The sequence below is a fragment of the Aspergillus piperis genome, assembly GCF_003184755.1.
Source record: "Aspergillus piperis CBS 112811 unplaced genomic scaffold BO85scaffold_6, whole genome shotgun sequence".
Classification (NCBI taxonomy): domain Eukaryota; kingdom Fungi; phylum Ascomycota; class Eurotiomycetes; order Eurotiales; family Aspergillaceae; genus Aspergillus; species Aspergillus piperis.
In genome coordinates, this window is record NW_020291596.1 from 379,660 (window position 1) to 405,611 (window position 25,952).

Here is a 25,952-nt window from a genome sequence, read left to right on the forward strand (position 1 = left end):
CCACATGGTCTATGGCGATTCTGGAACATCCTACATATATTGCACGCACTGTGGCACTTTCCAGCTAGAAGAATTTTCCCTTGGGCGGCGATATTCGGGCGCAGGATGCATTTCGCGCGTGGAAAAGGTGCATAACGACGGCGTCAGTGGTAGAGGGGCAGATCTGAACTATGCTTCGGAGCGCATCGGACAGGATCGGAGGAATCAAAGCACGCACTTTTGGCAATAGACAAGGGACTGGATGCGACATGGATGTACATAGTGAATGTGTGAGATATCACTCGGACTAACTGCATGCCACTAGCTTCGCTGGGATGAATTTCAGCTGAAGGATGGCCGGCTCAGCCGTGTCACAAATGAATGATTCGGAAAAAACCAATCATGATCGATCCTTGGGCATACTCTGTACAGCCTACTTACTCTGTACTATCTCCTACTGGAGTTAGCAGTGAATCTGCCGGGCGTCCCTTGCCACGGACCATTTCACGCCCCCACTTGCCGTTAGTCGAACCGGAGTGAAGCCATTTAGTTCCCACTTGTCATATCAATTACGGATTGTACCCCCGTTGGCGTCTTCGGAGTTCTGTATGGCTCTTTGCTTGTGGATGACAGGCTGTGACTCGGAACCGAAGTTACAGTTAGTCGATGCGCTAATCGGGTGCTGAAAGATCCACTCGTCATCTTTGGGCGCTTTAGCACCATGCGACCTGTCCGGCTGGGCTCTACACCAGTAACACAGGTGCCATCCCAAGGTCCTTTGGGAGCCATATAAGAAGTAAGTACTATCGCCCTACCCTGCCTGTTTCAGTCCCTTGAGTCCTTGCGCAAACCTAAAATCCCTCGATCTTATACTACTTGCACATATCGTTCATGATGATCCTCGACAGTCCACCTCCATCTTTCTCGACCCTCTCTCTGACGGTCAATGACCATCCCCTCAAGCTCTCTACCCTTTATCGCCCCGGACCCAAACCTGCTATACTCTTCCTACATGGCTTCGGCTCTTGCAAAGAAGATCTCCACGATCTGGTCTACCTCCCTTCATTACGAGACCACACCTTGATCGCCTACGATGCCCCCGGCTGCGGTGCCTCTGAATCCTATGGTCCCAGCAGCGACCTGACCATCTCCTTCCTCGTGGCCACAGCCCAAGCCGTGCTCAAGCAATTCCATATCACCTCCTTCTACCTAATTGGACACTCCACCGGCGCCCTAACAGGCCTCATGCTCGCCGCCTCTCTACCCCCAACACAATACCAACTGCTCGCCTTCATCAACATCGAAGGCACCCTCTCCCCAGAGAACTGCTTCTTCACCCGCTCTCTCTACACCGAGCTCGTCAAACCCAACCCCTCCTCTAGCCCCGAGGACGACCTCCAGAAACTCATCGCCCACGCCCACTCCACCCCAGGCTACTCACACGCTCTGTACGCCTCATTACTGCCCTCCCGCGTGCGTCCCGAAGCCGTCCGCCCCCTCGTCACCTCCGCCGTCGAGCTCTCATGGAAGAACCTCCTCGGTCGCTTCCTCCGATTATCCTGCCCGCTCATGTACATGTTTGGGGACCAGAACCGCGAAGTGTCATTTCTGAGTCAATTAGAAATGAAGGGGGTTGAGTTGGCGCAAATCCCCACAAGCGGGCACTTCCCCATGTACTCCAACCCGGCGAAGATGTTACGACGCATCGAGGGATTTTTCCGGGACTGTACTTACGCTGGGAGTACCAGTAGTGGCAGTGGTGGGAGTTTCTAGGATGCAGCAGTTTTTTACTCCCCTTGATTTGATTTGATTTGATTAGTTAGATACCTCGTTACGATGTCTCATGATCACCTACATACATACCATTTAGACAAGCAATGCAATTTTCCGTGATTCTGACTGGACAGTACATCTACTAGTTTCTGAAATGGATGAGATGAGAATACGTAGATACGCACTTAGCTAAGCTTAGCTAGCTTAGTTTTTTTTCTTTTTCTTTTTCTTTCCTTCCCTCCACCGGGAAAAGATATCGAGGGTTCTATGCCGAGGTGAATTGCTTGGCGTAGATTAAGCAACTAGTTTCGCCGAAAAATACCCTGGTTCAGCTGGACTTTGTTCTACTGCAGTAGCTGACACTTTGCAGGGATGAGTATGTAGTAGGCAGATATGCAAGATAAATCGATTTCTTTCTTCTAAATAAGCAAATCCCGCCGCCCTTTCTTTCACTTGGGTTTCTTCCCCGGTGTACGGATTTCATCTAGCAGCATTTACTATCATTAACAGCTGCTGCCTACAGAATAGAAGAAATCCCAGGATGCGCGGAGAAATAGTAATAATAATAATTTGTCTAATCTGAAAAGTAGATTCCGGTCTAGTTTACTCCGGAGTCTCCCACACTCACATTTCCCTTCTACTACTCCGTAAACCCCAGCAATTCCCCCTCCCCCAACCACCTGGACAGACCGACAGAGAAGAATGGATCGGACATGTGTCAGCCGTGTCAGTGACAGTGACAGTGGGGTGTGGATCTACCTAGTACCTACATAGTCTACCCTCTACAAAACAGGCAACCGGGCACGTGCTCCCTTGGAGGGAACTCGATGGTGGGAGAGAATGGGCATTCCGCGGGCCCCGGCTGTTGCTTAGTTTGCTTCTTCTTTTTTTTTTATGGGCTGTAGTAGTAGTCATTTTCTTAGTCTTACAGAAGAGAGACTAGTTTAGTCTACTTATGATTGAGTGAGTTGATCCATATGGGTGGTCGGCATATACATTAATACAGTCTAGCCAGATTACTGTAGGTATTGCAAAATTCAAGCATGTAAACAGTGTATGTATGTATGCAGTGTAAGTAACGAATGTTCAGCGGTACCATTAGCCGAACTGTTTTCGGCGTGCGTGTTTATGACGGGTGGAGAATGGACTAGAATGAGTGGCCGTGTGAGTTGGTTTTGACTTTAGGCTATTTTTTCTTTTTTTATTGTATCGTGGATGTGCTGCGCGTGGGTGATCCTGGGGATGGGATTGGTTGGGGAGGGGGAAGCTTGGACCAGGCCATACTTATTTTATTGTGGCCGGACAGTAAGTATACTAGTAGTTGGTCATTCTTTCTACTCTGTATATTTTGGTTGATTTATTGTCTACTATTCTGCTCTATTCTGCTGAGACAGAGGGTAGGGATAGTAAGGTATATATTTATTATTGATAATTAAGATTGTGTCATATGAATCACATCAAGTAGATAAGGAATTGCCATATAGCATAGTATCTGCAGTCTACACATCATACACTTAATGGATCCTAACTACTAGTACCTCCGGCCGAATCTCCCCGATGCAACTAACATTAGACACATATTCCGTCTTGAAGTAATAATACATACTCTGTATCTATCACGGCTCACACACTATATTAGTTCAGTTTCATCCGCACCCAGTAACTGTGGCTCCTGCATGCAGTACGTTCACTTCCTACGGAGTAGATAGATGGTAATTATTGGGTCTAGCTAGGGATGGGAAGTTCTCACGCGACTTACCCTTTTACTCTAGACTCTGTCTCACTCTAATTTAATGTGGGATGTGGGATGCTGAATAATTCCCCCCCTCTTTCCCTTTTTTACTCCACTACTACTTGGAAGACGGACAGCTAGGATAAGAGTGGGATGGGATGGTGATTCACCTACCTAGATAGGTAATATCTCACGCGACAGACATATTATATTCTTTCTTCCCCTACAGTCTAACACTTACTAGCAACATTTATGAATGAGTGTATACTCCTACCTAATCAGTCACTAAAACACACTAATTAGTCTTAAGTTGAGAAATATGTAATCCCGATAATAAACACGGATACACTTTTCCTGCCCATTCTTATCTAGTCTATCGGAACGGTTCCGACTCTACTTCTTTAATATTACCCTTCCTTCCTTTCTCCCTCCAATGCATATATTCATAAGCGGAGCAGAAATGATACTCACTCTATTTATCTAGGCAGTAGACTAGGTAGATAGACGGTATTTCCATATGCCGATGGTATATATCTTTCCACCCTAATTATGTAAGACCCTTCTTTCAGTGACTTACTCATTTACTATAATAGAGAAGAGAATATACTATATACTATCATCTGAGTAAGGGTCTGAATATAACAATATGATACTATATTAAATACCATTACTATTCCTATTCCTCTCTTAGTATTGTATAACATTCACGAATTAAGGTGGGAAGATCAACGGTAAGGCGTCTCGTCTCGCCGCTTGAATATTGATCCGTATTCTTTTTGTACCCTTGGAAGGGGCGGGATGGGGATGATGATTTACCATAGGTTATACTCTATCCGTTCCATTACATATTCGCAATTCGGGGCCCTGATGGCGATAGTGATGACAATCAGACAATAATAACTACAGCACGGAGACACGGGTAAAGAAACGGATGTTGTATGTATGCATGTGGGGACGGAATGCACACGGGTTCATGTTCCGTGGTGGATTTGCTGTATTCTCGGTGGAGATGATGCTTAGCTACTATGTATGTCGTTTTGGTACATACGTAGTAGATATATATGGTTGTGGGAAGAGTCTATCTTTCTATCTATCTACCATCTATCTATCATATATCTAGATAGTATTGAGACTTGGGGATTCGAGAAGTTGAATATGATTGGGAGGGGAGATTAGTCTGCATAAACCTAGTTAATAGGGCTATTGATTTCTGGGTGATGGGGTTAGTAAGCGGATGGTTTATTGGCCGTCGGAGGTCCGGAGTTTTTCTAGTTACTGCTGTAAATAGTAGTTTATTAACGGTGGGCATCATGTTGGGGAGATAGCGTTTATGAAATACTAGGAATAGATTTGGGGGGGATTTTTGTTTGCGGTGAGGTTGATGGATGATGGTGATTGTAGAGTTATAGCCGCTGTTGTGAATTGTACGTTGGAGATAGTGGTCACGGCATGTGAAGGGGTTTCCCTGGAAAAGATAGATAGTAATATAGTAGAGTCTGAATGATAATCGCTTCTATGCTCTGGGTATATCCAACTATCTATCGTATATCCATCTAACCAAATCACATACAACATCTATCTATAAGCCTACCCAGCAAGCGCCTCTCCCACCCAATCCATCTGCACCGCACTCACGCCCCGCGCATAACTGCGATTCGTAAACACAAACTCATTGTACATGATCGCTTCAACCTTCTTTCCAAACAGCACACTGGACGGGTGAATCGCCACCGTCTGGTTGCCCACCACCGTGCGGTAGCTACCATCCGGTACCAGACGCGCCGTGTTCGTCGAGAATCCGCGCAGGAAACTCTTCAGGATGTGAATGGGTGATGGGTCGCGGACCGATGTGCTTGCTGCTGAGCCACGGGCATCGTTGGGGAGGAGCTTGGCTTGCCGGCATTGGGTTGTGAGTTGTTTGCGGACGTCCTAGATGAACTTATGTTAGTCTGGTGTTGATAGAGAGAGAGGAAGGGAGGAGTCTTACCATTACTGATTGCATGGCCCGGTGGGATACTAGATGCCGCTCAGCCCATGCCTTTCTATCGGTATTCTCCGCAGCGTAGGCCTGTACTGTAGCGAGCATCGTGAGATGGTCACCCTCTCGTCTGTAGAGATCGCGACGCGCTACTTCGGCTTCTTCTTTCTTCTCCTCAGACGTGATGTTTAGGAAGATGTTCTCGACACTGAGACAGGAGATAATGTCAATCACGTCTAACAAGCACTCCGGACCGTATTCCGAGGCTGCGAGAAGTACGCGACCCAGTGTCGGCGTGAGAGGTAGCTTGGCGATCTGCAAGCCGATTTGACTGATCTTGCCGGATTCTTCTAGGGCTTCAATGCTCAGGAGCTGGAGCAGTGCCTTCTCCAACGCCTCTCGCGGGGGCCTTGTCAGGAAGGGAAAATTCATAATGTCGTCCACACCGCGGGCTTTCATGTTGAGCAAGGCTTGACTGATGTCGCACCGTAGAATCTCTGGCGTATTGACCTCATCCAGAGCCAGGTAGTCTTTCTCTGTGTATAGTCGATAGCATTGACCTGGGGCTTCTCGACCAGCACGACCCTTACGCTGGATTGCGGCTGACTTGGAGATGGGCTTGACTAGCAGCGAGTCCAGCCCAAGACGTGAGCGGAATTGCTTAACCTTGGCCTTTCCGCAGTCCACGACGAACCGTACGCCTGAGACTGTAACGGATGTTTCTGCGATGTTCGTAGCTAGGATGATCTTGCGGGTCCGTGGAGGAGCAGGAACGAACACTCGTTGTTGAGCTGCTTGAGGGAGTGCTGCGAAGAGTGGGAGTACTTGAATCTTGGGCAGCGCCGGATCCATTCCGGTTGCGTACTCGTTGACGAGGTTCTCCAACGCCTCCACCGTCTCTTGACCAGTCAGGAAGACCAGTATGTCTCCAGGCAACGGCTCCTTGTAATGGATCTGGAAAATGACCTTGAGAGCCGCATCAACAAAATCATGCACCGGTTCGGGGGAGTAGATCGTTTTGACCGGGAACTGACGTCCCTTGATATGGCACACGGCAATATCATCTTCACTCTTCTGGTCTGCAGAATCCCCATTCGTATCCTTCTTCGCTGCCTCAATCGCTCGCGGACTTCCCTGAAACCCTTCCTTGAAGAAGCCCATCAGACTCTCCATATCCGCCGTGGCACTCATCACCACAACCTTCAAAGGCACACCACCCCGTCCTTCCCTCTTCCCTGACACCAAATTCCTCAAGAATCCCAGCACCTGATCAACATTGACACCACGCTCGTGCACTTCATCCACCACGATGGCACTATACTTCGTCAACCACGGATCATGCAACATCTCCTGCAACAGCATTCCCTCCGTCAAAAACTTGACCTGCGTACTCGGCGACGTCGACGTATCAAATCGAACCGAATATCCAACCTTACTCGCAGGCGACGAATTGCCCAACGGGGTCCCCATTTCCTCCGCCACACGTCTTGCCAGCGAAATTGCCGCCACTCGTCTCGGCTGCGTGATAGCAATGCACCCTCCAACCGGGATCTCCTTCTCCGCACCATCACGGTCCCGCACAACCGTCTTAGCCGACCGACACCACTTCTCATTGACCAGAAACTGAGGGATCTGCGTACTCTTTCCACTACCTGTTTCACCAACCAACAGCATCACATCGTTCTTGCGCAAGTAGCCGCGGATTTCGTCGCCGTGAGGGAAAATAGGGAGGTTCTTGCGCTGTTGGTATAGTGCTTGCGCCTTTTCTCGTAGCGGAGTGAAATTGGTATTCTTAAATTTCTGTTGCTTGTCTTTGCGCTTTCCATCCTTCACTGAGTTTTGTGGTTGCGATTGTTCTTGTTTCTGCTTCTTGATCGCTGGCGTGTCGTCCGAGACGGGGCTGGTTCCATTCTGCTCCGTCTGAGGGGGTACATCCATGTTGAGATTCTCTGTCTTACCCCCCTTTACAATAAAGCCATTTTCATGCTTCCGCTTCTTGTTCTTCCGCTTGTGGTCGTCTTCTTTGCTGTGGGTTTTGCGCTTCGTGACGGGTGCGGAGTCGTCTTGTTCGGCTTTTTGCGACGACGCTTTGCTAGGGGCGGGGGCGGGGACGGCGTCGCCCTCGTCGTTGAAGACGGTACGGACCCTCTCCGGCATGGTGATGGTGTGTGAGGGGTTTATTAGAGAGAAGGTAAAGGACTAGAGGCGTAACGTCATGTCGCAAGTCAAGTTGGGATGGGGAACTTTCTTGTCGGCGGAGTTGCGGATCCCCGAAATTTTTTGCTTATCGATAAGCGGCTGCTTGGCAGTTGTCTAGACCCAAGATATTGTACGTTCTAATCACATCACAATAAGGAGGTACCATTATATGTCGTGATATCATGTTAAATTCATTTAATCTAGCATATCCGTCATTTCTGTTGGCTATATATTGCGATTACTGTTCCTTTATCCCATACCCTTTTACCGTTCATATAATATCTATATCCTACGTTCAATTCATACCCCAGCCGCGCACTCGTCGGAACACAAACGCCCGATCGTTTTTGAGTCCGAATTCCGCCCAGTCGTCAGTCAGCCTGTTGTAACTCCAGTAGCCCTTCCAGGCCAGCTTGGTGTTTTTGGACGGATTGGGTGGCGTCATATTAGCGTTGGCGGGTTTGGCTGCTGACACCGACCGAAGCGAGAGGTGCAAGAGGTACATGTACTTCGGTCCAGCTCCCTCTGTTTCGATGACAAGATCGCGAGGATCAGGTGGTGCGCCTGCGGTTTGAGCCTTGACGGGCAGGGACTCATATCCAGAGATGAGATCGTCCTGGGGAACGTCGTCGGCTGCATCAGAGGCGGGGGCCGGTTTGGCCAAGCGCCAACGACCTCTATAAGCTTGCCTCAGCGCACCCATGGCGACGGGAGGGATGGTATCGGTAGGGCCCGTGATGGTGTTGCTTGGGTCTGCCATATGACGATGGAACTGCTTCTGGGAAATTGCCCGTGCCGCCTTGACGTTTTCCTTGCTGATGTAGGGCACCACCTCCAATGGCTCGACTGTGGTGAGTAAATAGACGACTGTCCCGTCCGGATAGAAGCGCAGATAGCGGTAGTAGGTCACGATGTGAATAGGGCTGTTCCACGAGGTATTCTGGTACACCGAGGCTGCACCGGGACGGGTATAGTTCACAGTACTAATGTAGATACCCGTGAACCGAATGCGAGGGAAGATTTGGAAGACCTCCGCCCAAGACGATAATGGTTCCGGAATTTGAACGGGCATTGATCGAGGAAAAGGTGTGTACCGCGGTCCTAGCGTGTACTCCGGTATGCCATGAATGTCACAAGCAAAAGAATAGTGCATGGCCTTGAATCCGAACTCGGAGCCCTGGCAAAGGCGTTTCCAGATGTGCTGCTCATGTGCAAAATGATATGCCAGTCTCTTACAAACGAGCGCTACCCGACAGAAGGATGCCGGATCTATCACAGCCACATGTCTCAAGATCTCGACCAAAACCTCGGACGGAACCTTCGAAATAGGGCATGGCGGCGGAGGGGTATTCTCGATCAAGGGCTCAGCCTGCGGGAAAGGAAGATGAGCAAATGAAGCGATGAGTTCCGGGGTTGGTATGATCTCGGGTTCATCTGCAGCTGGTTGTGTTGCCGTGGCACTGCTGACCGCAGCATTGGCAGGTGGCTGCGCATTCTTCTTCCATGCCCAGGCGAAATGCTTGTTTCGGTACGTCTTATCGACTGCTGCATCTAACTGAACCCAAATTTGTCAGAAAGAGTTCCCTTGGGTACAAAGGTATTCACTTACACGGTACGCTTTCCGATAATGTTGCAGACTGTCTCCGAGGTTTCCCTCGGCCTCCTTCTCGACCGCTCTTTCAAAGTGCTCCAATGCAGACTTGGGCTCACTTCGAGGGACTCGCGAGTGAAACGCATCCTCATCCGCTACTCCTAAGCTCAGATGACCGACTCCATGGACAATCTCACTATGGTCGACCGATGCCACTCCACCATCTTCCTCATCTTTGCGCTCCGCTACTTCATGGTGGGTAGGCGGGAATTGGCTCGACGGAGCTGCGGAGGGTTTTGTTGGCCTGGGCTGCGCTGGTTGAGGCCTCGATGGCTTCGCCCGGCGCGCAACTTCCTCACGCCACTGGCGCCGAAACGATTCGAGCTCTGCGTTGTCCTCCATGGCCGCTAGGGGAGTTGGTTGCAGTGGGTGCGGCGGCGATCTGGGTCCGCCGCGATTGATAAGCAATTATTATCTCTCGGGCGGGATCTGGAATCTCGGCGACCAAATGGATAGAAGGAATAAAAGAAGAGAAAGAAAAAGAAACCAGAGTACAAATCTAATACTCCATTGTAGTTCTTGCTGTCCACAGTCTCACAGACGACGAATCAGTCCGATACCGTGTCAGTGGAAGAGGCGAGAGAGGAAAGGAAGGGACCAAGTGCTTATCTCCGGCACTTCCATCGAAGCTGTTCGGCTCCACGCGCCACCGCCAAACCTTCCGAGCCCCGATCGCTCTTTTTCTCTCTGACGCATTTGCTTGCCCCCTCTGACGTCTGCTGAAGATCTCTCCCTCCCCTACGCCATCAATCCCCCTAGCGATATTTAGCAGCAGAGGCACGCGTCCACAATTCATCCGCATCTCTGTCTTCTTCCGATCCTTCGCCGTTGAATGAATCTCCGCTACCACTACTGATCTTGCACCCGGGGACCGATATCGCTCCAACGGTTTGAGCGGCGCTGTATCCACGAACAACCTGGCAGAGTCATGGCCTTCAGTTAAAAACACTATTCCAATGGCGACTACATCTGGGACAGGCTCGGTTCCAGCACAGAGCGCTATGCAGCAGACGGAGGATGTCTCGATCGCTCAAAGGATGGTTTCGGCCACCATCGGCAGTTTTCTCACGAATATTCTAGGTAGGCAAGGTCGCAACTGGGTTCGTGAGGCGTGAGATGCTGATACTGCTGTCTAGTTACTCCTCTTGACGTCGTTCGGGTTCGGCTACAGTCTCAGTCGCTGGTCAAAAACACATCGCCCTTCAACTCACACACAACGCAAACCTTCAAGAACGCTCCGCCCAATCTTGGAGTGACAGCTTGTTGTCGGGAAGTTTTTTGGATTGGACAGAATAGTCAGATATGTATGCTCGGACCTGAGGCCGGGGCTCTCGGGGCTACATCGGTCGCGGATTGCGCCGTGGAAGAAACGCAGCGCAAAACATTCACATCGACCTTGGACGGATTGCGGAAGATCGCGCGAAATGAGGGTGTGCTGACCCTCTGGCGCGGACTCAGTCCTACTTTGATGATGAGCATTCCAGGGAACATCATCTACTTCGCTGGATACGACTGGCTGCGGACCGATGACAGGAGCCTGATCAAGCGGTGGTTTCCCGACGCCTACGCTCCTTTCGTTGCAGGCGCCGTTGCCAGAACCACCGCAGCATCTCTTATCAGTCCCATCGAGATGTTCCGAACGCGTCTGCAAGCCACGCCTGGCACTGGGGCAGGCCATTTCAAGGCTACCCTAGAGGGTCTTTACCACATGGCTCAAACGCAAGGTTACAGCTCGCTGTGGAGAGGACTGACGCTTACCATGTGGCGTGATGTGCCCTTCTCTGGCCTCTATTGGTGGGGCTATGAAGAGGCCAAGAATTATCTCATTGAAACGCGCAAGAGCTCCTACTTGCACGGTCTGCCACACGGCTCCTCTGCCAGTCAGCGCCATCTACACGACCTCGATACGCCGACTTTCTTTGACAGCTTCTTCGCGGGCGCTAGCTCTGGATCCTTGGCCGCATTTGTCACCACACCGTTTGACGTGGGCAAAACTCGCCAACAAGTTTTCCGACACATGGGTGATGTGCCCGGTTCCGCGGGCAAGGTTTCCGGCGGAGTCGTCCATCCCGAGCAGCTCCCCCTACCGAAATTCTTGCTACACATTTTCCGTGAGGAAGGTATGGCAGGACTTTTCCGCGGATGTGTTGCACGCTGCCTGAAGGTAGCACCAGCTTGCGCCATTATGATCTCAACGTACGAGTTCGGCAAGAAGATGGCACGGGGCGTCAACGAGAGGAGTCGCTCTGCAGATGAGTGAAACAGAAAAGTAATTCAATTCTCCCCTCCACAAAAGATATTTCATTTCTTGGATATGGCTCGACATATACGGCGTTCTCGATTACAGGAAGACCCGAAATACCCGACGCTTGATCTCAAGCAGCTTGCATTTCTCCACTACTTGCAGCAATTAATTGCTTCTGTTTTATCGCATAAACTCGGCGTGCACTGCGTTTCTACCTCTTGATTTCTTGTTGATGTCTGATGATACCGAATTGTCTCGATAGAACTTTCGTCGCAGTTCTTTCCCTTTCTTCCTGTTGTGCTCTCTCGCCTTGATACTATTTCTCTGCATGTATCTCCTTCTCGTCTCCAGCGGTTTGCTCCTATGTTTGTCTCATGTAAGACCAAAAGGGAGGTTTTGTCTTTTCTGGACGCAAAAGTCCTTCAAACCATGTATATCTTGTATCTTCTAAGAGCGACCAAAATCTTCACTCCAATCACATCCTATATAGCCTCTTGAATAAATATTTTACCAGACCATCCGGTCTACATTCTCCACGATTGCTGTACCTTTTCCATGAAAAGCTTCCGTTACCCTTACAGGGAAGGGTCTGATGAACCAGTATCGTTAGTACTAGTTGGCTGGGATTCTTCTGCACGACTTGCGCTTACTGACAAATCCCATAGATAGTTTCAGACTTTTCTTGGATGGGGCTAATTAATTTGCCGATCTCTTATAATTCAAGGCTAATTTAAGTGGTGTTCTCCCCTACTAGCAAGGGTCTGCCAAGTAAGGCTGAGAAGATCTTCCAAGACAGTCACCTGCCCGGGGGTGGATCAACAGAGTGTCAGATGATGAGGCTCGTCTTCCTTCTGAGTCAAAGCAGTGCACTGCTCACCTTTACATCCTCCCCACTTCGTTCAGACAATATGTCTCAACTCTCCTCTGTCCACTGGAGCGAATGTGGAAATGGCTCCCGAGAATGCGCTCAACGGGGAACAACCGCCGCGCATCGAAACGGCAGTGGAGTAAGTATCCGATGGTCTCTCCACCATCCTGAGAATGATAGATGAGCTGATGCAATGAAAAACTAGTATCGTTGCAGTGCCAGCTATCGGTGCAGATCCCAGGAGGACATGGCTCGATGAGGTTTCACAAACGCCGTGGCTTCTCACCGAGTTAGCCAGATGCATCCCAACCGCTCGCGTTCTATTTGCAGACCACGGGCATCTTGACTCCCAAGATGATCTGGACCTACTGGCTCACCGGCTGTTAAAGTGGCTTCTAGAGAAAAGGGGGTCAACTGTGAGTACTTCCACTATCCTTGTTGTAGATGCAGAGCACGGTCCTGATATTGCGTTGCAGAGCCTTAGGCGTCCTATCTTCTTCATTTGTCACAGCACGGGCGGACTTGTCGCCAAAGCAGCGCTTGTAATAGCGAGCCAACTGACATCCAGACTTGGTTCGATTCTGTCAAGTTGCTATGGCATCGCATTTCTGGCGACACCGCATCATGGCTCGAGTTATCTGTCGGCTCCGGAGTTCACCAAAAGTATTCAGCACTTGATGAGACTCAAACACCGCCTTCCACCTCGTATTCAGGAACTCTTCAAACCAAGACATCCCTACCTCTTACGTCTTTCTAGCGAATTCAGGGCAATATCGGCGGACATTAGACTTTGGACCTACCTGGAGACTGTCGATTCAACCCTAAGTATCGCCGACTCTGAGGCTGGAACCACCATAGACATGCATGTTCCCATTACGTCCATTCGGTCTGGTATTCTTGGTTTTGAACATGAAAAAGAAACCCCTCTAGCTACTGACCACGTTGGCACTGCGTCTTTCAAGGGCCAGGAGCTTACCACAAGAATCAGTTTCATAGATGAATTACATGAATCTGTCACCGTGGCTATTCGTCTATCCAAGCTGACAGATGCCCAATTAGACGTCGACATGGAAGTACTGGTCCAAGTGAATGGCTTTTTCGAAGACACCGCGCGTGGAATTAGCGACGAAACCCCTTTGAAACTATGGTCCACCAAAGCATCTCTCCGCGAGTATTTGGCCAATGGACCCTCTTCATGCCTTGATATCAGGCTTCAAAAGACAGCCGGGATACCAGCGAGCATCTACGATGACTCCTCTCTAAGCAGCTTTGATAGCAGACCGACTTCTGCTCATGTTCGAGCGTCAATGGATGGCATATTGCAACCAAGAGAAACACCTGTAGCGGAGGCCGACAGACCCGAAACTCTTCCTCACAGACCCCCATTAAAAGCGAGTCGCAGCTTTATGGGCCACACATCTCCTCAGATCCATATTACCGAGCCAGCGGTTGATGACTACTTTGATGTACAGCCAGAATCAGGTCAAGATGTGAAGATGTCTGATTCACAAAGCCAGGATGAGATAGGTGATGCTAGTCAAAGCGAAACGGGTGTGGGAAACATTCTGTGAGTTTCTGTGCAACCTCTGCCAATAAAGCTAGACAGTTAACAAAATGCAAACGAAGAGCAATATCTAGTTCCCCCAGATATAAAAGCTTCCTACCGATTCCACCGCCCTTCCGAGATACTGTCGATCAGCAGAGGGCCGAGATGCCTCGGAAGATGCCACGATTTGACCAGCCGGAGCCAGGTAGCGAGAAACTTCTTTGGATCCATGTGCCTTATACCCACACTGGATGGGTACCAGCTATACTAGCCAAGGCTTGTGGGAGCCACGATAGGCAGAAGTTGTACGTATCCCTCAAAATGTCAGACCTCTTGCTGACGTATCTAGCTTGGAGGAGTTTGTCAATGACGAATACTGGTATTCGAATCTCATCAGAGCCCGTCACCTTGAACCTCACGCTCGCTACGTAAGACCGGACTGTATTCACTTCAATGACGGCAAGCCTCCAGCTCCTGATACTGAAGATGGGCATCAAGATCCTAGATTGGCTTTATACGTAAGTCTACCACTCTATCAAACAAGCAGGATGCTCACCTTTCGTTCCTGACTAGATACCATATGTACGTATTATCAGACCACTGAGATCTCATGCATATCACCTGTACTAAATTCAGTATAGCTCCACTGGGATACCTACTGGAATCTCGTTCAACGGCGTAAAGTCGTCGAAGACAGATTGCGACAAGGGCGCTTCAGACCAGTGCCAGACGACATCTCCAAAGCAAGCCTGGAGTCAAAGCTGATTTGGAGATATCTCGGAAGCGAGCCACCTATTCATATCCGGCGAACATTGGATCAATTCGGGTACCCTAACTTACGATCGACCGTGGCAAGAGATGATGACCAGATGCTCTGGAAACGGACGAAGAAGGTCGTTAATCTCAATGACGAAATCAAGATTCCCGCCGAAGCAGAAAACTCTATCAACACCAAAAACACATTCATGGATGGAAAAGTCCTCATGGTTGATCAACTCTGGTTATGGATTGTCGATGAGAAGACAGTAGTCACTTTCTTCCCCAATCAGGAGGCCACGACGGCAGAAGGTAAACTCTACGAGCAGTCAAACCTCTATAGCAGCATCTACAACGAGCTTAACGGAGATCTCGCAAGACGCTTCGAAACAGCTGGCGACCTTGCTTCCTTAATCGTGTTGCATGCAATCACCGTCCTTCTGGACCGGACATTGCACCGTGACCTGCAGATACTCCGTATATTCGAAGAGTCCATCAGCATTCTTGTGAGAACCCAATCTCTCCAATGTACAAAATTACAATACTAACCATGTTAGACCGAAATCGTAACCAAATCCTTCAAACGCTTCCGAAACCGCGGCTTCAACACTCGACCCGCCGACTATAACAAGAACGCCGAAGGCAGACCCATGTCCGCCGCGGAGCGCGACGAGAGGGACAACAAAGTAGCCAGACGAAACCGCGAGGACCTCTCCACATTGCTCGAGCTGAGAGACATCGTAGACGAACTCAGCACCCTCCTCAAACTCCTCGAACAGCAAGCAACTACAGTGAGAACCATGTCCAGCTACTTCGAACACCGAGGCTGCGGACAAGCATTCATCGAATCGGCCCTCTCCCGACTAGAAGAGTACCGGAACCAAGTCCTCGAAATGCGCGAAAACGCATCCGTGGCACAGAAAGCAGTACGTTCTCACCAATATTCTTCTCCTCCCAGGCAAGACATCGAACTGACACCTCCCCCCCAAAACCAACAGGTCGAAAACTTACTCGACCTCAAACAAAAACAAGCCAGCGTCGACGAATCCCGTCTCGCCCGATGGGAAGCAGAAGTAACCCAAGATCAATCTCGATCTGTCATGGTCTTTACAATATTCACCATTATGTCAGTTTCCTTCCCCCCCAATATACACCAGCAAACCCACACACACACACAACTAACCCTGATATTCATCTACACCATCCAGCTTCCTCCCCCTCTCCTTCTTCACCTCCTTATTCGGCATCAACGCCCGAGAATGGAGCGGCGAGCCAGAGAACCTAACCCTGGGCCAGATGCTATACATTTCAGGTACACCCCAACCCCTCCCTCCTACATCCCAAGTACCTCCCTCCCCCGACCCAACCCAACGCTAAATATAAACAAAACAGGCCCCGCCTCCTTCGCCATAATAATGTTCGCCCTCCTGATAGCCTTCAACGAACGGCTCCGCGAAACCCTCTGGCGCGCACAGAAACTCATCATAGATATAGTCGCCGATTTCCTTCTCGCGCCGATCACATTACTCTTCCAGTGGTGGAAGAGGATGGGGAGGAAGGTGAAGAGGAAGAGGCCTGGACCTGGACCTGGAGTTGAATCTGAGAATAATCATCGGCCGAAGACGACTGGGCGTCGTGGCTTGGGGAAACATAGACGGAATGGGAAGATACAGAGACAGCAGTCTGGGGAGGATATTTGGTCCGAACATGAGGATAAGATGATGGGTGGTGGTGTGGGGCGTATGGGACTGGTGGATGGGGAGGTGGAGAGGGAGAGGATGGATCCGTACTATGCGGAGAAGGGGAGGGGGTGGGGGGATTGATGAGTAGATGGTTGTTAGTACTTGAGATAATAGAGGTGTGGGGTTTTGTTGGGAGTTGGTAGTTAGTGTTTTATAAATGGGAATATATATTGTTTACGATGTTGATTAGTAGTAAGTAGTAACTTCTTGATCTAGGACGGATCATTTTATTGATGTTACAAGTATTTCCTTTAATACTCGGTTGGCAGTAACAGGTTTACCACCACACTACGAAGGTAGAATGCTCATGAACAATTAATAGATAAAATTGCTAAACACCACGGCAGAGTGAACAGCCGTGGAGCACATAAAGTACATGGTATGATACACAGGACTCCCTGAGACTTTTTGTGCCCAATATAACGGAGTGGAGATGATAAGGGAGGAGAGGATATAAGAGGTGAAAGTAGGATAAGTCGGGTAAAAGAGGATGTGGTTAGGTGACCAAAGACGTATAACACATTAGAGACAAAGGAGATAGTCAAAAACCAAGAACAAGAAGAAAGAAAAAAACATATCAGGACAATGCCCGTACTATGCAACAACACGCTGGAAGGGAGACCTCTTTAGAAACAAGGAACGGGTAAGGCTACACGAGAACGGGGCTTAGCTTAGAACATGCCACCGCCCATGCCGCCCATACCACCCATGCCACCCATGCCACCGGCAGGAGCAGGGCCCTTCTCCTCAGGGGCATCAACGATGGCGACCTCGGTGGTACCAAGGAGGGAGGCAACACCGCTGGCGTCAACCAGGGAGGTGCGGACAACCTTGAGGGGGTCGACGATACCGCTGGAGATCATGTCGACGTACTCGCCCTTGGAGCTGTCGAAACCACGGTTGAAGTCCTTGGCGAAGTCATCGGTGAGCTTGCCAACAATGACGCTGCCCTCGAGACCAGCGTTCTCGACGATGGTACGGGCGGGGCGGGTGATGGCGCTCTTGATGATGCTGACACCGAGCTGCTGGTCGAAGTTGGCGGTCTGGACGTTGGCAAGACCGTTGGCGGAGGCCTTCAGGAGGGCAGTACCACCACCGGGGAGGATACCCTCCTCAACAGCAGCGCGAGTGGCGTTGAGAGCGTCGACAACACGGTCCTTCTTCTCACCGACCTCAACCTCGGAGGCACCACCGACCTTGATGACGGCGACACCGCCAGAGAGCTTAGCGAGACGCTCCTGGAGCTTCTCCTTCTCGTACTCGGAGGTGGTGGGGTCAGCCATGACACCACGGATCTGCTCGCAGCGCTGAGAGATGCTGTCCTTGCTGCCCTCACCGTTGAGGATGATGGTGTCCTCCTTGGTGATGGTGATGGCACCAGTGGAACCGAGCATGTCGGGGGTCAGCTTCTCGAGCTTGATGTCAAGCTCGTCGCTGAAGACAGTACCGTTGGTGAGAACGGCAAGATCACCAAGGATGCTCTTGCGGTTGTCACCGAAGCCAGGGGCCTTGACAGCGGCAACCTGGAGCTGGCCACGGAGCTTGTTCAGGATGCAGACGGCGAGAGCCTCACCCTCAATGTCCTCAGCAATGATGACGAGAGGACGGCGGAGGGTGGTGGAGGCCTCAAGGGCGGGAATGATGTCCTGGACGGCGGAGATCTTCTTCTCAGAGAGCAGGATCAGGGGCTTCTCGAATTCGACCTTCTGGGACTTGGCGTCGGTGATGAAGTAGGGGGAGGTGTATCCACGGTCGAAACGCATACCCTCGGTAACCTCAAGCTCATCCTCGAGGGTCTTACCCTCCTTGACGGTGATAACACCCTCCTTGCCAACTCTCTCCATGGCGGTGGAGATGAGCTTACCAACGTGGGTGTCGCCGTTGGCGGAGATGGTAGCGACCTGAGCGATCTCCTCACCGGTGGTGATGTCACGCTTGTTCTGCTGGAGGTAGTCGACAACAGCGTCAACGGCGGCCTGGATACCACGACGGAGGTCCATGGGGTTGCAGCCAGCGGCAACGTTCTTCACGGTCTCGGAGAAGATGGCACGGGCAAGGACGGTGGCAGTGGTGGTACCGTCACCAGCGATTTCGTTGGTCTTGGAAGCGACATCCTGGAGGAGACGAGCACCGAGGTTCTCGAACTTGTCCTGGAGCTGAATGGCCTTGGCAACGCTAACACCGTCTGTTACAGTCAGTACGGATCGATCCGCGAAGCTCCGTATTATTAATATGATTGTAGGGAGGACGTACCCTTGGTGATCTTGGGGGAACCGTAGGGGGACTCGATCAGGACGTTGCGACCCTTGGGACCAAGAGTAGAGGTGACAGCCTTGGCAAGAGTGTCGACACCCTTGAGGAGCTGGGCACGAGCCTCAACGCCGAACTTGAGCTCCTAGAAAGGTGTGAGCAAGCTTCCAGACAGGGCTGTCGAGAGCTCCAGCAAGAGCAGCTCAATTCCAAGCTAAGAGACATACCTTGTGAGCAAAACGCTGCTGCTGAAGGCTGACGGGAGATCTCTGGAAAGAAGCACGCTTGGCAGCGGCGGACAGGACGGAGGTCCTGGAAGAGAGAGCGCGTTGCATCTTGAAGGGATGTTATGAAAAACAAGACAGAAACAAGGTAGAAGAGGATATTAGAATACAATTAGATCGAGGGTTACCCGACCAGAACTCCCAGAGCAAGAACGGGTGTCAAGGGAGAAGAAGGAGAAGAAGAATGGATGGAGGAAGAGATGGAGATGGGGATGGAGATGAAGCCAAAGTCTCGAAAATTTTCCAGGCGATTCTCGATCCCCGGATTGTCTTGGCGGCAGAAGCTCCTAGAAGGTCACGTGGGGCCCGGCTATCCGAGGGAATCGCCTCGGGTCGTCGGAAGAGGTAACCCGTTGCCGGATATAAAGGCTTCTTTGATATTTTGTAAAACATAAATTATATATGTAATTTAAAAAAAGTCCCTAGTGACTGATATGAAGAGCTTATTATGTTAAGCCTAGGTTCTAAGTATACTGACTACCACCAGAAATATGAGGATGGTCAAAATATATTCTGGCGGAGGGAGACTACCGTCTTTTTGAGAGTAGTGCTGTTAAATTATAGTCCGTTGGTCCTCTCACCGACTCTCCCACCTACTACTATCTTTAGTAGTGGTAGTAGTCAAAAGAAACTGATAGGGCATACTTACAGAAGAGTTCATAACTTGTGAAAGCTAGAAACCACCGTACTTACTTATGGCAGTTAAATACCTATATTATGACTAATAGCAACTATTTACCACTGTGATAACCTTAATATAAACTATTAACCATATTTGTGCTATCCTCTACAAGTCTCCTCGGCCCTGTATGGTCCTAATGACAAAATAGTAGTTACAGAGGTCATGTTGGAGGATTATAAGTGATGAGCTGCAGTACTTGTACTAGCTAATAAGCTGCATTGGCGCTTCTACTACATCAAGAGGTTATCGGGTGCTACCATACATCGCCAGCCCTAATACTCTAGTGGCTTAGAAGTAACTGATTGCTCATTTCCATCTATATTCTTAGATTAATATATACCTCCAGATATATATGTTAGTTGCTGGAGATTCTTTATTACTTGGAGACACATGAATCAAATTGAGTCTTCCAAAAGTCACAGAACAATTAGTAGTGCCTGCTCTATTGCAACGAATCGATCTTGCTGGATGAAACACTTAAAATACTATAAGATCTAAAGATAAATATGGGGAAGTACATCCGGTTGAGGGCGTGTCAGTCACGTGTATCACATGACCCAACCTTCCCGAACCTCCGAAACTCGACCGTCTGCAAAGCATCCCAAAGCAAGTGTTCCTTCTCCTGAACAGAATCCCCTCATCTATCCCTCACCGTCAAAATGGCATTCGCTTGGAAAGCTGCTGGTCTCACGTATGTTATCGTCTCGCTCTGAATCGTCTTGTCTGCTTCAGACCCTCCGACTGACGTCTTGGTTGACTTTTACAGCTACAACCGCTACTTGACCGTTGCCGCTCGCGCGGTCCGCAGGTCTCTTAAGGACGGTCCCCGTGCTGCTGCTGAGCGCCGCGGAAACATGGACCTGCGTTTCGCCAAGTGGGAGGTTCGTATTTGCACGCCTGACATACCCTTCGCCAAACTTCAATGGGATGAGGACGGTTTTGACTGACTATCGGGTTCCGGATATAGAACGGCAAGCAGGGTGAAGTCAAGTCCCTCGCCAAGGCCAACGATGAGGCTCTCGCTGCTCAGGCCGAGTCGAAATAAATACCCCGTTCCGAAATTGTGTGAAAGAAGCCCGGAAGATGTGTATTCTGGATGAAGGATGTTGAGGTCTCGTCTCGGGTGGAAGCCATGGGCAGGAATGGAATAGATCTCTGTAGCATATTGGCCCCTTTGATCAGGTCTAAATAGAAAAGAACTATCTCTTCCTGCCGTTCTTCTCTAGCTGGCTAGCAGGGCCCGCTTATCCACAAATGTAGTTCTTGTGCCTGCGAGAGCATGGGTTCCTGAACAGAACTCGACGGGCTCTGCTTGAGCGCGTGCGGCTTGTGTTTCCCGCAAGTTTTGCCCTGTCCGCCCGACTCCCCGCCCTCCCCTCGCCCGCTCTCGGTCTGCTCCAACTCTCATTCCCCTTCCCCTTGGGAACAACCCTTCTTTTTAGACGACCCAGACAATCTGGCAGCTGGCTGCAAATGATCGTGGTTTCACATGCTGCCTAACGACTCATTCCCTGTTTCGACAATGCGGGTTGTCACGCAGTCGGTAGTCCCGCGCGACATCACCGATGAATTTACATCCGCTGCCTCAAGTGAGCCACTTCCTCTCTACAGCCCGCCCTTTTTTATGATTCCACCGTATAAAGTGAATTGCTCACTGACTACTTCACTATCTTTACCTCAGAGCTGAAAACTGGCCAGCTCGTCAAAGATGATTACTTCACGCTTTTCGAAGCAGTTGGGGCGCTGGAGGTCGGTTGCGACTCAATATGCTTTTGACAGACGTCCGGCCGATTACATCGAACCAGAAGCTGATATTCTCCCATTCGTAATAGATTATGGACTCCAAGATGGATAGTGGATATCTAGGCCCCGGCGAAAACCATGCGCAGGCTTTGGATGACGATTACGATGTGACGCGGGAGCTTAGTCCGGAGGAGGTCCTTGGTATTATGGACGGATTGCTGTGTCATGAGGTATGTTGAGGTACTCGCACTCGAATTTTTGACGCTGCATCCGACCATGCTAACTGGTCTGTTGCGATAGATGGCATGGCATATGGGCCACCCTCTTTCCCAAACCCTCTTCACATCCCTGTACCTTGATAAGCTCTTGTGGCCGGTCCCGAAGTCGCTCGATGAAGCCACCTTCTCTCGCGGACGTGCCGCGAGTAATGACAAGGAAGCCCCGGTCGTGCATCTGGTACTGCGTGCTTATTGTCTGGCGCTCCTCAAATGCTGCGACTTTGTTCATGCACGAGTAGCCACTGAATACTATTTCGAGGTTGGTTTCGGCTTACTACCTTCTGTTGGCTCCGCAGCTAACAGCATTCCTTCATCACAGGAAGAGGACTTTGTCACCCAGCTCTACAATCGCAGCCTGCTGTCGCAATTCGAACCGGAGCCATTCTACGACCTCCTTCATCAAGCGATTTATTGGGTTGACGAACAGAAGGATAAGTTGGATGAGAACGTGCGGCAGGCCATAAAAACCAGACTGCTCTTCCGACGTGACTTTCTGAAGGGCATGGAACAAGATATCGAAGTGATTGAGACGAGGTCAAAGGAGCCGTTTTTGGCTTGTCTGCCCCAATTGGATGATATGGCCAAATCGACGACCCTTGGAGCGCAAGTGCCTGATTCGTTCAGTTGGAAGATTCAAAGAAAACTGGCCAGCACTGTGCCGCCACGACCGATGGTGAATATCAATTTCGACGATGCGCTGGCGCATCTGAGGCGACTATGTCAAGACGCAATTGATCTCCAAGAAGTCATCGGTTACCGCGGTCCTTACAATTTCAAGGTGGGTGGCCACACAGCTTTGTCGCTGCAGCAGTGTCTTACTAATGAACGCAGGTAATTGTCTGGACTTTGCTGTCACGCAAGCCTCAGCCATCAGTATATATCCGATCGCTGGTTCAGTCAATGATCGTAAACAACATGACGATACTGGGAGCCGTCCCGGTTAAACAGTTCCTGTACGATGAGCTCGCGGAGCTTGTACTACCGTCTAGTATACTTCTGCAAGCCAACATGGACGATATTGAGGTGCCTTCAGACCCCCGCTTCCAGATTGCCAAGCAAATGGACGCGTTCGTGCAGCGCTTCTCCCAGGTAGGCACCTCCCATTCTCTCTTCCCGTGTATACGTTTCTATTCAAGGCTTGACCCGACTAATCCATGCAGCCTTTTGTGGACACGTTCCGTAGTTCCTGCCTGAATCGCTGCCGCATCCGCCGTACTGTTTGCCATACCATTGTCGACTGGGATAACTTGCAAATGGAGGTAAGTCTCCCGATATTCCAGTTAGCATGGGTAGGGCTAATCCTCTGTAGGCGGAAGATCTGGATGAGCAACTCCGTACCCTCAGCAAAGAACCCCCGCTGATGCTCGCTAATGGCGACGCAACGTACTCATACCCTCTTAGTAGCTGGGCCTACCATCAGAAACTGGTTCAATTCCGCCTCATTCTTCAGCTCGGGTTCGAGCTTTCTATCTACGCACCGGAAGAACTACCGGGGATGTACTGGTACCTGTCCCACATTTGTTCTACCCATCTAGGCCATATCGATCGTATCCGCACGTTCACTGTCGCCACGGCCAAACGAAACCTTCCCGATGTGGCCGCCAAGAAGCGCGATGCTCTTGAACGCCATGCTGCCCTCCAGAAGTCCCTCAAACTGCTCGAACGGCTCACGACGCAAATCGTTGCGATTGACGCATTTGCGATTTCCCTGCACGCCCTGTACGTGCTACTTGCTCGCCATCGTGTCCTGCCAACAGCCTCGTCACCCCAAGCGTACTCCAGCGACCGGTTGCGCTACGAACTCCGCATGAAACCATTCCTTTCAATTACCTTGCCGGAATTGGTCCCCTACGATGAGTACCGCCGGGAAGCGGTGCTCGAAGGGGACAGTGACGAGATCGTGCTGGAGCGTGCCACTAAGGCGATCTCGGAAGCCCGGAAAGCGTGGGAAGCCACGCTAGCGAACGGGGCTTTTATCCGCGATTCCGATGGCGAGGAGAGCCCCGCACCGGCCATTGAAGAAGACTGGAAGCGCGACATCAAAGACACGAAGCGCGCCTGCATCGGTGCCAGTATTGCCATCGGAACAGTCAAGGAAGCATTGGAGAAGCGCACGCCAAAGGAACAATCTGATGAAGCGGCCAACCGCCCATCGATAAACCTCCAGGTGACCATTCCAGAGGTTGGAAGTAAGGCCCGTTGGCATGATTGGTGGATAGTCCCGCAGATTTCCCAAGGGACAGTAGCAACCTCTAAGAAGACGTGAAGGGCATCCTCTCTCTCTACGGCGACCGGTACTTGCCAGGCGGGCGCGAGTCTTGGCAAGTAAAACAGACCCTTGTTGCCCTTCCCGCCGCGATCCTGACGGGGATTAGACCACGCGACGGCGGTTCCCCAGGGGGTTGTGTGCGTCCTTCCCACCGTAGGCTGGAAGCGAAGACGACCGGCGCGGAGTAGTAGACACATCCTGTGGCGGGGACGACAACGCTGATTGGCACCTCTGAAGCTGTGCACAAGAGCCGACCGTCCCCCAATGTTATCTAAATTACTTAGTGAAGCCCTAGGCAGCTGGTGTGGAGACATGCCCGATGCATCATGAAGTCATGTATACTATAAGATACACCAAATATACCGATCACATTGATGATGGTTTTTCGATCTCTTACCTGGTACCCCGACCTGCAGAGACAAAAAGAGTAAAGGAAACACGCCAATAACATCCATCAAGCAGATCGATATCACCTTTCAATTGACACGTAATTAGACCACTTAGCCTCACCAGTTAAGGAAGGAGCGATCCAACCGTACTGTAGTAGTCGTATTAGCTACTACCTCCCCACTATCTACCAGCTCGCCTCGGCGGGAGAGAAGCAGTAAGAAAGAAGGATGTAATGTACAAAGCAGATCAGCCCATTTCTTCCTTCCTTCCTTCCTTTCATTCTTTCATACACTTACCTTACTTAGTTACCCAGTCAGCTGACCCCGACCTGTCAAACTGCTTCGCCTTACTGCCTCTCAGCTCTCGCTAACCATCTCTCACTACTACAGCATCCACCAGGCCTCTCTATCCCGGACTTGACATCCATCATCATTCCATCTTCGACCTTCATTGATCAAAAGATGGGGAACAATTTCGAATCATTAACCGAACTGCACGTTGATTATGCATTATGCAGTGATTGCTTGAGTTGCTAGCTCATAGCTCGCTCACTTACGATACCGGGGTGAAAATGAGGTGGGAAACAATCAAATTTACTAAACCTGAAGTGACTACATTACACTAACTACACTAATGTCCTAAACTAGACTGACAAGTGGGGGAGAAACAGAATTGCGTTGACGAACTCAGTTGACTAAACCAGGGAGTTGCGCCGATGACCTCACCGGACCCGAGACTATGGATGGATGGATGGAATGCAATGGTGTGGACACAGCCGGGAAGGAAGGAAGGGGTGCAGCGCCAGGATGATGCGGAAGAAGAATGATGAACCATCAGATGAACACCAATGGGCGATTAATCATTGGGTGGGAAATTGCCGAGCGGGAATGATTCACGGCTTGCTTGGTCCATGCGGAACAACAGAGACACATTGGAAAGAACACAAAGGGAAGGAAGGAAGGAATGAAAGAAAGCTGCCAAAAAGTCTAACGATCGGGAACTCAACAATTTGGGGGACGGCATGATAAGCACTACTACTACTACCGACAACTTATAGATTTTTCTTCATTGCACGACTCTCTCCAGTTCCCGATTGGAACTTTGTTGAGAACCGGATGGAGGGGGAAGAAGGAGAAGAGAAGAGCATGAGACAACACGCCATCTCGGAAGGTTCCATTTCCACGGCGCGGAATTCCTCAGCGGGCCTTTGGGGGTTGGGTTTGAGTTAGTTGGTTGGTTATGCCATTTTCTATTTTCTCTCTCTTGCCGATGTCTGCCTGACTAACCGGGCGAGTCAGAGAGACAACCGAGAGGAAGAGAGACAGAGAGACAGACAGACAGAGGGAAGGAAAAGAGCTGAGAGAAAGAGAGAGAGAGAAGAGCCGGATCGGATCCCCTCCCAAAGTCAGTTCATCACCCCAAAGCTGCTTTGCTGCTTTGCTGCTTGCTGTCGCTGCTGCTGCTGCTCCCCAGGGAAAGATCGGCTTATGCATTGATCGGAGGATCGTCTATCTAACCTCGACCATCTTGTCCCCATCTTTTTGTTACTATCTTTACTTCCACAACTGTCACTCCTCATCATACTTT

At 50.4% G+C, this 25,952-nt stretch overlaps 8 protein-coding genes across 8 annotated transcripts; 5 read left to right on the forward strand and 3 right to left on the reverse strand.

Moving 5' to 3' along the window:
* Positions 1–593: 593 nt before the first annotated feature.
* On the forward strand, positions 594–1,859 carry BO85DRAFT_447994 (alpha/beta fold hydrolase). The gene has a single exon (XM_025659835.1). It carries the CDS (start codon positions 874–876, stop codon positions 1,750–1,752), a length of 879 nt encoding a protein of 292 aa, XP_025516925.1. The 5' UTR covers positions 594–873; the 3' UTR covers positions 1,753–1,859.
* Positions 1,860–4,973: 3,114 nt separating this feature from the next.
* On the reverse strand, positions 4,974–7,686 carry BO85DRAFT_418060 (putative ATP-dependent RNA helicase (Hrh1)). The gene is made up of 2 exons (XM_025657796.1): positions 5,472–7,686; positions 4,974–5,413 (listed from the first exon to the last, which is right to left on the reverse strand). Exons 1-2 carry the CDS (start codon positions 7,617–7,619, stop codon positions 5,072–5,074), a joined length of 2,490 nt encoding a protein of 829 aa, XP_025516926.1. The 5' UTR covers positions 7,620–7,686; the 3' UTR covers positions 4,974–5,071.
* Positions 7,687–7,830: 144 nt separating this feature from the next.
* On the reverse strand, positions 7,831–9,885 carry BO85DRAFT_418063 (putative F-box protein (Pof7)). Its single transcript, XM_025657797.1, has 2 exons — positions 9,271–9,885; positions 7,831–9,216 (listed from the first exon to the last, which is right to left on the reverse strand). Exons 1-2 carry the CDS (start codon positions 9,652–9,654, stop codon positions 7,957–7,959), a joined length of 1,644 nt encoding a protein of 547 aa, XP_025516927.1. The 5' UTR covers positions 9,655–9,885; the 3' UTR covers positions 7,831–7,956.
* A 263-nt stretch (positions 9,886–10,148) lies between these two features.
* On the forward strand, positions 10,149–11,572 carry BO85DRAFT_369452 (putative mitochondrial carrier protein; the record flags this gene model as incomplete). Its single annotated transcript, XM_025655921.1, has 2 exons — positions 10,149–10,392; positions 10,449–11,572. Coding segments are annotated over 2 exons (1,368 nt in total), but the record flags the coding sequence as incomplete, so codon positions are not given.
* Positions 11,573–12,505: 933 nt separating this feature from the next.
* Positions 12,506–16,550, forward strand: BO85DRAFT_369054 (uncharacterized protein; the record flags this gene model as incomplete). The annotated part of the gene is made up of 10 exons (XM_025655899.1): positions 12,506–12,564; positions 12,631–12,841; positions 12,902–13,992; positions 14,028–14,276; positions 14,321–14,489; positions 14,613–15,233; positions 15,285–15,653; positions 15,726–15,853; positions 15,936–16,039; positions 16,120–16,550. The coding sequence occupies 10 exons, from the start codon at positions 12,506–12,508 to the stop codon at positions 16,548–16,550; spliced, it is 3,432 nt and encodes a 1,143-aa protein (XP_025516929.1).
* Positions 16,551–16,898: 348 nt separating this feature from the next.
* On the reverse strand, positions 16,899–19,233 carry hsp60 (chaperone ATPase HSP60). The gene is made up of 3 exons (XM_025662213.1): positions 18,947–19,233; positions 18,723–18,864; positions 16,899–18,654 (listed from the first exon to the last, which is right to left on the reverse strand). The coding sequence occupies exons 1-3, from the start codon at positions 19,052–19,054 to the stop codon at positions 17,141–17,143; spliced, it is 1,764 nt and encodes a 587-aa protein (XP_025516930.1). The 5' UTR covers positions 19,055–19,233; the 3' UTR covers positions 16,899–17,140.
* Positions 19,234–19,990: 757 nt separating this feature from the next.
* BO85DRAFT_259853 (ATP synthase subunit epsilon family protein) lies at positions 19,991–21,066 on the forward strand. Its single transcript, XM_025655018.1, has 3 exons — positions 19,991–20,376; positions 20,452–20,566; positions 20,653–21,066. The coding sequence occupies exons 1-3, from the start codon at positions 20,345–20,347 to the stop codon at positions 20,728–20,730; spliced, it is 225 nt and encodes a 74-aa protein (XP_025516931.1). The 5' UTR covers positions 19,991–20,344; the 3' UTR covers positions 20,731–21,066.
* Positions 21,067–21,207: 141 nt separating this feature from the next.
* BO85DRAFT_486626 (N-alpha-acetyltransferase 35, NatC auxiliary subunit) lies at positions 21,208–23,972 on the forward strand (the record flags this gene model as incomplete). Its single annotated transcript, XM_025663399.1, has 8 exons — positions 21,208–21,274; positions 21,367–21,434; positions 21,518–21,658; positions 21,729–21,965; positions 22,026–22,484; positions 22,538–22,795; positions 22,867–22,965; positions 23,016–23,972. The coding sequence occupies 8 exons, from the start codon at positions 21,208–21,210 to the stop codon at positions 23,970–23,972; spliced, it is 2,286 nt and encodes a 761-aa protein (XP_025516932.1).
* Positions 23,973–25,952: the final 1,980 nt, after the last annotated feature.

Bases quoted from the DNA above. Each gene is read 5' to 3' on its own strand.
- BO85DRAFT_418060 (XM_025657796.1), bottom strand. From the start codon at position 7,619: ATGCCGGAGAGGGTCCGTACCGTCTTCAACGACGAGGGCGACGCCGTC. The intron at 5,414-5,471 runs GTAAGACTCCTC...AAGTTCATCTAG, and splicing joins GGGCCATGCAATCAGTAATG to GACGTCCGCAAACAACTCAC.
- hsp60 (XM_025662213.1), bottom strand. From the start codon at position 19,054: ATGCAACGCGCTCTCTCTTCCAGGACCTCCGTCCTGTCCGCCGCTGCC. The intron at 18,865-18,946 runs GTATGTCTCTTA...ACACCTTTCTAG, and splicing joins AGCAGCGTTTTGCTCACAAG to GAGCTCAAGTTCGGCGTTGA. The intron at 18,655-18,722 runs GTACGTCCTCCC...TGACTGTAACAG, and splicing joins TTCCCCCAAGATCACCAAGG to ACGGTGTTAGCGTTGCCAAG.
- BO85DRAFT_418063 (XM_025657797.1), bottom strand. From the start codon at position 9,654: ATGGAGGACAACGCAGAGCTCGAATCGTTTCGGCGCCAGTGGCGTGAG. The intron at 9,217-9,270 runs GTAAGTGAATAC...ATTTGGGTTCAG, and splicing joins ATTATCGGAAAGCGTACCGT to TTAGATGCAGCAGTCGATAA.
- BO85DRAFT_259853 (XM_025655018.1), top strand. From the start codon at position 20,345: ATGGCATTCGCTTGGAAAGCTGCTGGTCTCAC. The intron at 20,377-20,451 runs GTATGTTATCGT...TGACTTTTACAG, and splicing joins TGGAAAGCTGCTGGTCTCAC to CTACAACCGCTACTTGACCG. The intron at 20,567-20,652 runs GTTCGTATTTGC...TTCCGGATATAG, and splicing joins TGCGTTTCGCCAAGTGGGAG to AACGGCAAGCAGGGTGAAGT.
- BO85DRAFT_447994 (XM_025659835.1), top strand. From the start codon at position 874: ATGATCCTCGACAGTCCACCTCCATCTTTCTCGACCCTCTCTCTGACG.